General features: G+C 35.5%; 1 protein-coding gene across 4 annotated transcripts in view; it reads left to right on the top strand.

Moving 5' to 3' along the window:
* Spf45 (splicing factor 45) overlaps positions 1-13,147 on the top strand; it is a 362,347-nt gene that overhangs the window by 153,889 nt on the left and 195,311 nt on the right. For all 4 annotated transcript variants that reach the window (XM_090392270.1, XM_090392272.1, XM_090392269.1 and 1 more), the window contains one exon: positions 10,179-10,396. In XM_090392270.1, the coding sequence (XP_090248396.1) occupies positions 10,179-10,396 (218 nt within the window). The remainder of the gene's footprint in view (positions 1-10,178; positions 10,397-13,147) is intronic.

The following is a 13,147-nucleotide window of genomic DNA, read 5'->3' as shown; positions in this document are numbered from 1 at the left end:
GTCAATGATTTTTAAACATATGAAAACGAATTATGTGATAAATCGTACTCATTACTCATTTTATTTAGTAATTTCTCCAATGTCTCCATTCCAGTATTACTGTAACCCATTTCATTTTAATTCACTCTAATTAGTTTCTTATAACCTGCACCATGTGGATGAACTGACAGTGATGTCAGCAAGTTGCAGAGCCATATTTATTTTAATTGTCTACTGTCTATACACTACAGTCACTTAAACTTATGCAAATGGTGATGTATTTTTATAACTATGCAGATTGAAGCAAAAATTGACTGTCACAATTTCACAAGTTATAGCTAGGCAGAAAAAGGGCAATTAATATGAGAAATATTACTTTAACAGTATCAGTGCATTAAACCCTCAAAATATCACTCTTGCAATTAAATAGGAAAATAATCCAAATTCCTTTAAATTTTGGGTGGCTGGACAAATGTATTGAAATGGCAACACCAACATCAATGAATAACATGCACATTGAGTCTGAGACTGGAAACTTGTACATAAAATGTTGAAAGTTTATTTTTCACTTGGTTAGAGTATAATAAAATTAGTTTAATCCTTTATCCAAGTGTGAGCAAACAAAGTTTGCACCTGAAAGTATCTTCAGGACTGGGGTAAGGTGGTACAACACCAGGGCAACTCGTTGTAAAGGTGGAGCAAGCTACCAACACTCCTATCTCAGTATCTCCTATAATGCAAAACACATCTCCTTGCGGATATGTCTAATGTTATGCATTAAGGGAAGGGCCACTACCCAGACTAGTTTCAACCTTTATTGAGGTCTCTTCAGTGGGAACCAGGCCCAAGTGGAGATACCAGGCAGAAGCATTAGCAGGTCATCTCTACCTATAGGAGTTGCCAGATGGTGTGCCACACTTTTTTAATAAATTACTCTGGATTTAGAGAAAGATGTTGAAAGTTTATTTTTCACTTGGTTAGAGTATAATAAAATTAGTTTAATCCTTTATCCAAGTGTGAGCAAACAAAGTTTGCGCCTGAAAGTATCTTCAGGACTGGGGTAAGGTGGTACAACACCAGGACAACTCGTTGCAAAGGTGGAGCAAGCTACCAACACTCCTATCTCAGTATCTCCTATAATGTAAAACACATCTCCTTGCAGATATGTCTAATGTTATGCATTAAGGGAAGGGCCACTACCCAGACTAGTTTTGACCTTTATTGAGGTCTCTTCAGTGGGAGCCAGGCCCAAGTGGAGATACCAGGCAGAAGCATTAGCAGGTCATCTCTACCTATAGGAGTTGCCAAATGGTGTACCACACTTTTTTAATAAATTAATCTGGATTTAGAGACAGATGTTGAAAGTTTATTTTTCACTTGGTTAGAGTATATTAGAGTATAGTATATTGTACCACCTTACCCCTGTCCTGAAGATACTTTCAGGCGCAAACTTTGTTTGCTCACACTTGGATAAAGGATTAAACTAATTTTATTGTACATAAAATGTTTTAACTCCGGCATGCACGCATGGGCCAGCAAAAATTAGAGGGAATAGTTTTCACCAGCAAAGTGATTTTGTTTCACCAGTCATCTGCCACCTTGGTGTGCAGGTGGGACAGTGGTGTTGTAGTTAGTCTCCTTCCCCATGCTCTAGGGACATCAAGGTCTGCTGGTATAGTGAATGAGTAACTTTGAATTCCACTTTTCTTTAGAGTGCATTTATTGCTTGCTGTATGGTGGATATCTATGTGTAGCTCTGTGGAGAGTTGGGGATTTCTTGTGCCAAATTAAAAAATCTTTTAATTTATTTTTGCGCGATTCCTTCATTCTTTAATTGTCCAGCCACTCACAAGGCTCCAACTAAATACTGATACCATAAGTACATTATCTGATAGAAATTAAGAAACAGGAAACATCTCTCATGCACACATAAATATATCCATTTCTCATCATCCACCATGCAACAGAATGGCCAGGAAGGAAAATGTTACTGTTCTTTATTCAAAAAAGTTTAGCAGGATTGACAGGATCGCCCAAATTAGTTAAACTATGTTCTGTAAGGTATTCATGTTGGAACATGTTAGCAGCAGTTAGAAAATTATTGAGAAACATGCATGATGGGGTATATCAATTATAGTAATACATCATAAAACAATAACTGCTCTAGAAGAGTGAGGGAATGAATGAAGAAATATGCTCAGAACTTAAAGATCAAGGAGCAATAGTTATGTGCTGCATAGTCTGATACATTTGGATAGTGGTCTGGTTCCAACTGGAAATATTATCTTTCCTTCAGAAAGTTAATATTCCTGGTTGTAAATGTAGAATATCTCAGCTCTGCTGCCAGCTCTATATTCCTAATTCACTTTCTTGCTTTAAGTCAAGAAACTGAAAATGCCCAAACTGCCAGTTGTGGCTCTGCTTACAGTTGGATAAAGGATTAAATCAAGCACATAATTTTTTGGTATCTTTAATTTATATTATTAGCTTTGCTCTTTTCTTCAAATTTTCCCAAAACATTTTTGTATGTCTGACAGTCATTTCCTACTCTGCTATTTAGATCCCTAACAAAGACCCATTTTTCATTGTGTCAGTTGCTTTCTCTAAAGTGTCAAAAAATTCTTCCACTTCTACCTTAGTAGAACCTTTTGTGTGACATAGGCACAGATAAGTCCCATTGTTCAGTTCCCCATTCTGATATTTGTCCACATCACTGTACTTGAAATTGCCTGCCATTCAAGAAGATTAGCCCCATATTTAGTGTTGAATACTATGGCTATTCGTTCTTTTCCTTGATTGTCATTGCCTGAATATAACGTTTTGTATTTATTGCTCAGAAAGGGTTGCTTAAGGGTCACAGATGTATAACTGAGAGGAGACCTCCACATAGCCTTTAAAGGAATGCAGAGAACTGATCAGGGCTTTTGACCTAATATTCAATCCTCACCTTCTTGTGGTGCACCCTGTTAGGTATCTACCTGGATACTCAACGAATGAGGATGGACTGGCAATTTGGGATTTAGCTGACCAAATTGTATTTTTATTGGCTTAAGCCACAATGTTAAATGATGGTACAACATGACAGAATTTATTTCATTTTTCCTGCAATTGTCCTTCCCACGAATAATATCAGAAGTAATATACCATAGCTGTTGTGTGGTGAATTCTTGATTCTGAATAATTATTTTATTGTTATGAAACAGTAATTATTAGTTTGCAGGGTGTGGAATTTAAAAATGTGTTTATAAATTTTCAGTTTCACAGTCAGTTGGTTCTTAAATCCCCCCTTTTAAGTCTTCCAGTCTTCAAGAGATTTGCACCTTTGAAAAAGATCATATTATTTCCTGTGCTTTATCTACAATGAGCTTCTTGTGAAACACTCTTTGAGAACATTTCCAATTTTTAAAGAAGTTGTTCAGAAATGTTTTATTTATCTTTTGCTTGAGAGAATATATAGATAAACCAGTTTTTATAAGGCAGTGTGAGATGCAGCTCAAGTATGCTGACAAGTTTAAACAGCTTGTATAGCAGTACTTGTAGGCAGGAATTATACAACCTTGAAAAACTTGTGGAATAATCCATTTCTTTTTGCTAGAGGAAACCAAATGGGCAAGCTTAGATTTGCTTTAATCTAGTTTGTTCCCAGGCTCAGTAACAAAGTTATAATATAGAAGAATTGCTAGCAGATCTTGAAAGAGCCAGTGCATTTCCAAGCCAATCGAAATAATGGTTACTACCCTTGGTTACACTTTAAAGAATGAGGACAGACATTATTTTTCTTTCATAATAGCATATGGGTTAGATGCAGTGGTGAGCTATGGAAATTTTAACAAAGGGCTCGCATCATCGAGCAAAAAAAAAAAAAAAAAAAAAAAAAAAAATGGGGCTAACTTAGCCCTCATAATACTATATTGTGACTTTGTAGAGCTTCTGACAGATATGTTAATTCCTGTAGGATATCAATCTTTAATGCTAGATCTTTTAAAAATTCCAAATTCAGTTTAAAAAGCCTTTATATTTATTGTTCAATGCAAAATGCTTGCATAAAGCTGGGTAATTTCTTCACACCGCAAGGGCCATTCGTAAACTGCAAGCTGCCCATCCTGCTCCAAACACATGGCCGATCTTTAAATTTCGATACCAAGGTCTTTTGCAATCGTATTTAATTCTCGTTGTTTTTTTTTTTTTTTTTTTTTTTTTTTTGGTGATTAATGATAAAAAGCATATAATTTATCCATAAATTTTTCAAAATGATTTATTTCTTTAATGTTTTTTTATCTAATCATCTAATTTTTAGTCCCGAAGGCGTGGAAAGAGGGGAAAATAGTTTCACTGCATAAAGGAGGATCCAAGACCATGGTTGCAAATTACCGACTGATCAGCATATCAGGAGTTGTTGTCAAGGTCTTGGAGAAAGTAGTCAAGAGAAAAATACAGGAATGGATTGATGAAAATGAGATACTGTACAGGGGACAGCATGGCTTTGTAAAGGGTAGATCATGCCTGAGTAACTTGCTCAAGTTTTATAACAAGGTGACGGCTGAACTGGATAAGGGAAGTGGGTTTACAGTGATACTGCTGGACCTGGCAAAGGCATTTGACAGGATACCACATGGAATTCTAATCCGTAAACTACAACATATGGGAATTGATATAGGGTTGGTGAGATGGATAGGTGGGTTGTTGATGGAGAGATATCAAAGAGTGGTTTATTCAGGAGTGGAGTCCAAAAGACGGCCTGTGACTAGTGGGGTGCCGCAGGGTTCTGTTCTTGGACCACTGCTGTTTAATCTGTTCATTAACGATATAGGGAAGGATCTTAGTGGAACAGTTCATTTGTTCGCTGATGATGCAAAGTTGGGGAGGGCGATAGTGAATGCAGAAGATGTCAAAGTCTTGCAGGATGACTTAGATAGATTGGAGTTCTGGGCTAAGGAGAATGGATGTCAGTTTAATGTGACAAAATGTAAGGTTATGCATTTTGGGGTGAAAAGATTAGCAGCAGTATACCACATGGGTGGAACTGTACTCCAAGAGATTGATGAGACCAGGGACTTGGGAGTGTTGGTGGATAGGGAGATGAAGTTTAGGGGGCACATTGCGAAAGTAGCTAAATAAGCTCATCAACTCACTTGGTTGTTGAAAAATACCTTAACGAGTAGAGACAAGCAAGTTATTGTACCTCTGTACCGAGCCTTGATAAGACTTCATCTTGACTACTGTGCCCAGATTTGGTCATCTCGGTTCCTTCTTGATGGGGAGGAGGTGGAGAGGATCCAGAGGCGAGTGACTAAGATGATAGCAGGTCTATGGAATGAACCATATGAGAACAGGTTGAAGATTTGTGGGTTGCAGAAACTGGTTGATAGGCGGAAAAGGGGAGATATGATTGAGACATTCAATTTGCTAAAAGGATTCTATAAGATTAATTCAGAGGAAAGTTTTGAGATCAGGACTGGTGGTGGGAGAACTAGGGGACACCTATGGAAGCTGGGCAAGAGTGTGGTTAGCAGTGGTGTTAGAGCTGGGTTCTTTACTTTTAGAGTGGTAAATGAGTGGAATAAGCTGCCAGAGTCTGTTGTGGGTGCTATGACAGTGAGCGAGTTCAAGGCAAGGTATGATAGATACTGTGAGAATGTCGTATAGTTGTGTGGACATGATATTTAGGGCCTCCCTTGATGAGCCTGACTCCCTGAAGTAGCCCGAAAATAATAATAATAATAATAATAATGCTAAGTGTAAACAATGAGCTACACAATGCTAAATCACAATGTTGGGAAATTTTTGTAGAAGTTTGATTGCAACACCTGATTTGTTTCCTAACATTACACTAGCTCCATCAGAACAAAATGCAATGAGATGAATTTTTAAATAGTTATCAGAAAATTCATATGAATTTAAAGTAGCAGTTATAGTAGCATGTATACATTCTGTGGTGGTATTTTCTAGTTCTACAAGATTATTAAACAAGAAGAACAAGGGACTCGCAAATTTGAGAAAAATTTAACAAAGGGCTTGCGCGAGCCCCTTATAGCTCACCACTGGTTGGATTTGAGATTAGATAACCCAAATGCACAAGAGTGCACAAAATTCAATTCACACCTTTCCAACACTATTAAGTGTGGTCTTGTCTGACCATACTCATCTGATAAGAGAAGTCCACATTTTTATGGCCTTCCTAAAAAAAAAAGGAAGGAATTCTTCTCAGATCCATAGTGGACTACATAGACTTTCCAACTCATCACTTAGGCAGATTCCTATCTTTTAAGCTTCTGTACTGGCCACACTCAAACCTCCATGAAGACTTCATCAGATTTTTTGACAAAAAAAAAAAAAAAAAAAAAAAAAAAAAAAAAAAAAAAAAAAACTTAACCATTCAGCCTACATACCTCATGATTAATTTTGATATCCAGTCCTTATTTACTAGTGTATCTCTGGTTGACACTCTCCAACTGTTATCGGATGAGTTTCCTCCAGACATATTTGAACTGTCCGATGTTGTCATGTACTCAAGCTATTTCATCTGAAGGATCCAATTCTATAAACAGATTGAAGGAACTGCCATGGGAAGCCCCTTGTCACCTGCACATGCTAATTTCTAATTAGAGCATTTGAAGAATCTTTATTTCTTTAATACAACCTCAGCCTGCCTTTTGGGTTCGATATGGAGATGATGTTTGCCATCTGGTCAGACTTGGAAGAATCTGTACTTACCCTTTTAACCAAAATCAGCAGCCTACACTGACGCATCAACTTTACTATGGAAAAAGAAAAGAATGGACAATTAGCCTTCCTTGGAATCCTCCTTTCCCATACTCCTCCTGGAATACTTGCTATTTCTATTCACTGTAAACCTACCGTCACAGGCCACTACATACAGCTTAGCACATCATTCATCTCAAAAAATAGGCATCTTCAAATCTTTGCTCAGTGGAGCACGTGTTATCTGCTCCAGTTCCCAAGCTCTCCAACAAGAATTGAGGTTAAAAGATAAAAAGCCTTTCTCCTCGGTGTTTACTAAGTTCATTGCTAGTGCCTCCATTTGTACTTTGGACAAACAAGACATTCTGTTGAAAAACTACTACAAAAATGCCAGTCTTATATTAATAACAATAAATCTGAAAAATTTGGATTTGCTCAGCATGGCGTGGACACTGACCCAGTGGTCCAATGCTTGCCTTTAACATTGGTGCAGATTTAGGTTTCAGCAGTTATTTAAAGAGAGTGCTGAAGTACTTCCATACTGCCCAAATTTGAATCAGAATGACTGTCTTCTCTATTGCCAAGATTTTGGAGAGTCTCAACGTCATTAATGGCAAACAGTCGTGTTTTCCCCCCATTTTAATTAAATTATTATTTTCAATTTAATATAATGCTGTGTCATTTCACTATCTAATTAAAATTTAATTTTATTCTAAATCATTTAATTTTAAATGTGGGCCTTAATTGTAGTGTTATTTTATTGTAACCGCCCACTAGGTTTTCATCCTGTTTTCATCTTATTGCTTATTTTATTATCATTCTGCATCTAATCAATTATTAAACAAAACCTTTCTTTGATGTTAATGACTTTCCTCTTTTCCAAACAAATATTTATCAATAATAAATTTAGTTTAATCCTTTATTCAAGTGTAAGCAAACAAAGTTTGCACCTGAAGTATCTTCAGGGCTGAGGCAACTCATGGTAAATGTGGACCAAACTCTCATCACTCCTTTTCTCAGTATCTCCCATAATGCAAAGCACACTTGGATAAAGGATTAAACTAAATTTATTATAGTCTAATCAAGCGGAAAAAAAACTTCTAAAATATTTATCAACTCCTTCAGAATCTGGATTTCAGGATATTGATGAATATCTAGTCAATAATTTAACTTGAAAGTATGGTTACTTTTTAAAGCTCTGTTTATTCTATTTATGGAGTACATTGCCAAAAAATATTATTATTTTATTATTTTCATTGATTATCAACTTATATATAAATTTTGGGATGTACTTTTTTAGGAGATTATATAATCCTATACTGAATAAAACATTTGAAAAGATCAGATCAGCAGTAAATAAATTTAAAAGAGAGATAACATATTAGTATAGTTAACTCACCCATTTGGGTGAGTTAACTATACTAATGGCTATTAGTATAGTTAATGGCTCACCCATTGTAATAGACTTAAAAAGGTATTTGAATAAGAACATCTTAATAATATCAGGAGTGAATTTGAAAAAGATTCTCCAAGATGAAAGAATATTAAGAATATCAGCTAATTTTAAAACATGGAAGTGTAAAAAACATAACTGCCAGTTAAGAATAATCATGAGTCTAATAAAAAGTTTAAGATATCAAGTGAAAATGACAAATTTTCCATCAAAAGAAGCAACATTAATGACTGAGATTAACAGCTCACAAAAGATAGAAGGGATTGATTAAGATGTATATATGACAACTACTATTAACTCGGAGTTGGGATATGTTCATTTTAATATATTGATGTTGAAAGTTTATTTTTCACTTGGTTAGAGTATAATAAATTTAGTTTAATCCTTTATCCAAGTGTGAGCAAACAAAGTTTGCGCCTGAAAGTATCTTCAGGACTGGGGTAAGGTGGTACAACACCAGGGCACTCCTTGCAAAGGTGGAGCAAGCTACCAACATATCAGTATCTCCCATAATGCAAAACACATCTTGCGGATATGTCTAATGTTATGCATTAAGGGAAGGGCCACAACCCAGACTAGTTTCGACCTTTATTGAGATCTCTTCAGTGGGAGCCAGGTCCAACTTGGGCCTGGCTCCCACTGAAGAGACCTCAAGGTCGAAACTAGTCTGGGTTGTGGCCCTTCCCTTAATGCATAACATTAGACATATCTGCAAGGAGATGTGTTTTGCATTATGGGAGATACTGAGATAGGAGTGTTGGTAGCTTGCTCCACCTTTGCAAGGAGTGCCCTGGTGTTGTACCACCTTACCCCAGTCCTGAAGATACTTTCATGCGCAAACTTTGTTTGCACACACTTGGATAAAGGATTAAACTAAATTTATTATCATTTTAATATAAACTGACTAAAAATCCAAGAATTATAACAAATTGAGATTTATTTGAAAACACAACATGTTTCGTCGGGATTGACTTCATCAGGCATTAAGAACATAGAAAGCTATTAAAAAACACTGAAAAAAACATCGAGACACTCTAAAGCTATACAATTATAAAGCTATAATATTCGACTGTAAATTACAGTTATTATGAACTTGAGCTATAGTCCGTGTTAAAGTTCTGTTGTTGTACACTTGTGCGTGTGTGGAACCATGCAGTCTCCAGTATCTGATAGTAGAGCTGAAAGAGTCAGGCAAATTATAGCTGAGGTTATTGTTCATATGAAGAGGGTCCAACTGATATATATATATATATATATATATATATATCAGTCTTTTTTATTTCAAGACAATTTCACTTCAAATGAACATTTAAGCCAATTCATTAATCAGTCATTTTAGTACTATAAGAAAATTGTGAGAAAATTCCTGATTTGGAAAATTCAGAGAATTCTAATAAACATGACAGCATTGTCTTAGCAGCAGAGAGAATTTTGGAGGTAATAACTTAATCACCCTACTTGACCATGAAATGTTTTGTGATATAAAGTATGCCACTAAAATTGAAATATAATTGAAATAACCTGATAACATGGATACTAACTTTAAGATGATTGATATATTTCATTCACCATTGCTGATATGATGGTAAGACCATCTACTGGTTGAGAGAAATAAACATTGTTTTCTGTAAACAATTGTAAAGAAAATAAACTTTTTATTTTTGAAATGGATTTATTTCTTAACAGGGGACCAAAATTTTGTCTATTGCTCATTGTATATATGAATGGATACTCCACACATTTTCCTGTTTATGAGAGTGCATCAAGGACCTCTCTAAAAATTCTTGATGCAGCAGAAGAATGCTGGATGCCAGTTCACTGGAGCATAGCTGTAGATACTGCTCTGCTGAACTGGCATTCAGCATTCTCTATTTTCTGCTAAGTCTTAATCTTAATATTAGAACATAAACAGTAGCTGTGCAGCATCAATTTACATTCCAACTTCAAATGTAGCAACCTTCTCTTAAAGAGTTATTGACTCTTTAAAATCATTAGAATCTGGATGAGATAACAATAAATAAGGTTTTATGTATTTATTATACAGGAAAATAAAGGGACTGTTACTACTTCTTTGCTTGGTGGCGAATGGGATGTTCACCAGGAATATGATCCTATGTGGCCTAATGATTATGAAAAAATGATGAAGGATCGAAGAGAAAGAAACAGAGAAAGGGACAGGGATGACGAAAAGAGGATCAGAGATTCTGAGGAGAGGGACAGAGATAAAGAAAGAGAAAGGGATAGAGACAAAGAAAGAGAAAGGTGATATGATTTTGACATACAGTAAATCTTACTGTTGTGATGCATTAATTTGAAAATAATATTTAACAGGAAAAAAAAAAGGATTTGGAATTTTAATGTAGTTAAATTTGGGCATTATAGTATCTTATTTTCATATATTTGAAAAGCACTTTTAATATAGCATTTTCATATCTTAAGATTTTGTGTTAATAATCATTTCTTTTATATTTGGAAGCACACTCACCTGTTTTCACATTTCTAGGAGACCTAGAAACAATCCTTTGCTCACGCTGTGCACCTAGCACATAATCATAGGCACTTTATGAATCGAATCTCAAATGATAGTGTGCTTGTTAAATTGTGGTAGTCAATTTGATGGGATGGTGGACCATACATATAGACTTTAGAGATGACAAGTGTTATACTGCACTGTTATATCAAGTAAACTTTTGATTTAACAGACTTGGGGCTAAGGGTTGTCCGTAAAATCAAAAGTATTTTAATTGCGAATCTCATCATCATCAAATTCCTGCCATGTGCCCTCAAGGGGTGTACAGGATATGATAGTACTACATGAAAAATTTACATCATTACTAACTTCCTATCTATAATTTTCCTCCAAATCAGTCTGTAACTTGTCAAGACTCCAACATTATCAGATCTTATATTTCTATCGTCTAAGGCACTTTGTACCGTATCAATCCACCTATAACTTGTTCTTAATCTGGGTCTTTTTCCTGTTTAAGTGATACAACTCATACCACCTGAGATTAGCTCTGCTAATGCATTCCTGGATGCTGACAATGTCAAGTTCTTTTTTAATATCCTCATTTTTAATATGATATTGCCATTGATGCCATCTGCTCGTGCCACTAATCTTTCTCAGGACTCTCATATCTGCAGTCTCTAGTCTTTGGTCAAGTGTTTTACTTCTGACCCAGCTCTCATATCCATAAGTTAAAACTGGTTTGAACACCGTCTTGTATACAGCTAATTTAGTGTTCCGACTAATTTCTCTCTTATTCCATATGAATTTATTCGATTGACATCCTACCATACCAGCTTTGTTGACTCTGTTGTCTATTTTCATATTTACCATCTTCACTAAAAATCATGCTTAAGTAGCTGAAATGTTTTACTTGTTCTATAGGTTCTCCATTCAAAATGCAGTTGATATTTTCAGTGCGTCTGCCTATTTTCATTGTGTTTGTCTTCTTATTGCTGACCTTCATACTATATCTATTACAACAGTTATTCAATTTAGTCAGGGAATCTTGCAGACTTGTAGCAGATTTATTTAGAAGTATAACATCATCTGCATAAAGCAAAGAGCTGAGATTAACATCTCCAATTTTGATATCATGTTTAATACCACTTTCCTTCATAATGTGATCCGTATAGATAATGAATAACAGAGGGGATAATGTACATCCTTGTCTGACACCAGATTTAACATTAAACCATCTTCCTGTACTTCCTTCAATTCTCACTGCTGACTTACAACTCAAATAAAGACTGATATAATGATAAATATATTGCTTGATATAATGCCCCATTGACACCATATAACTGTAGCGTATTGAATAGCTTCTCTATTCATGATGATATTCTGTAGGAGCAGATGATATGAATACATGTCCATGCTTCATTAATGGATATGTATTCCTGACTGTATGTCTGTTGTGTGTTTTTTACCACTGTGCTATCACTGCTTGTTTCATTTAGCAATTTTTCGAAGTAATTACTCCATACTTCAAGGATATTTTTTTCTCCTGTTTTCAAGTCACCTTTATCATCTCTAACTCCTTTTACAGCACTCTTTCCTCCATTTCTAAGCTTCTTCAACAACCTCCAGAATATCTTACCACCTTCTTGATATTTATTTTCTATGGTCTTACCAAAGGCTTCCCATGACTTTTTGTTTAGCTAGTTTTACACACTGTTTAGCTTTCTTACATTTGTCTCTGTATTCTCTAAGAGCACAAGCTGACTTATTTGCCAGGAACTTTTGATATGCTTTCTTCTTTTCCTTCACTAATCGCGAATCATAAGAATAGTATTGAAAATAAAACACTTTCAGTGGTACAGTATTAATATATTTTATTAATAATGTTATTTACATTTTTATGTAAATAATATTTTACTTAGGATTGGGCTTGAAGAAAAGCATCAAGTTTCAGTTGTTTTCCGCTCTTATGTTGTTTTTAATAATTAACGATCGGAATTATCGAAAATGTTCATAATAAGCAATCACGTCTGGATCTGAAGATGTGCCTATGAACAAGATAATGTCGTTCATGTGTTCTCTAACTTCCAATGATTTCAGACCAGCTGGAACTGCTTCTTCTTTTTCTTCCTCATTGTCAACCTCCAGGATCTTTGTGGTATCCTGGGTCTCCCTCGTCGATGTTGAGCCATTGTTCAATGTCATTCTCACTGACATTATTACCAGCTCGCATCAAAGTTTTACGGAAATCAGAGGTTTCAAAACCCCTGAAATCGTATTCTGGTTCACTCCCATTCAGTAACTTGGTCCAGCCATTAGTCAATGTTGTAGTCTTTATTTCCTTCCATGGTCTATAGGCTGTATTATAGAAGTGGTATTTGGAGGAAGGAAGTTACATTTTATTCTTTCATTCCTACTAACCAGCTTCTTAGCATTAGAATGGGCTGACATTATCAAGAAGTAAAACAGCTTTTGCATCTTGAGGAGAGATTTTCAGGACCTCTTCTTGGTAGTTTTGCACTTCAGGTATGATGTGATTGAAAAAC

This window comes from Typopeltis vanoorti, chromosome 5, assembly GCF_054136105.1.
Source record: "Typopeltis vanoorti isolate ZY-2024b chromosome 5, IOZ_Tvanoo_1.0, whole genome shotgun sequence".
NCBI lineage: Eukaryota > Metazoa > Arthropoda > Arachnida > Uropygi > Thelyphonidae > Typopeltis > Typopeltis vanoorti.
Note: the sequence above shows the minus strand (reverse complement) of the source record. Positions and strands in the feature narration are given on the sequence as shown.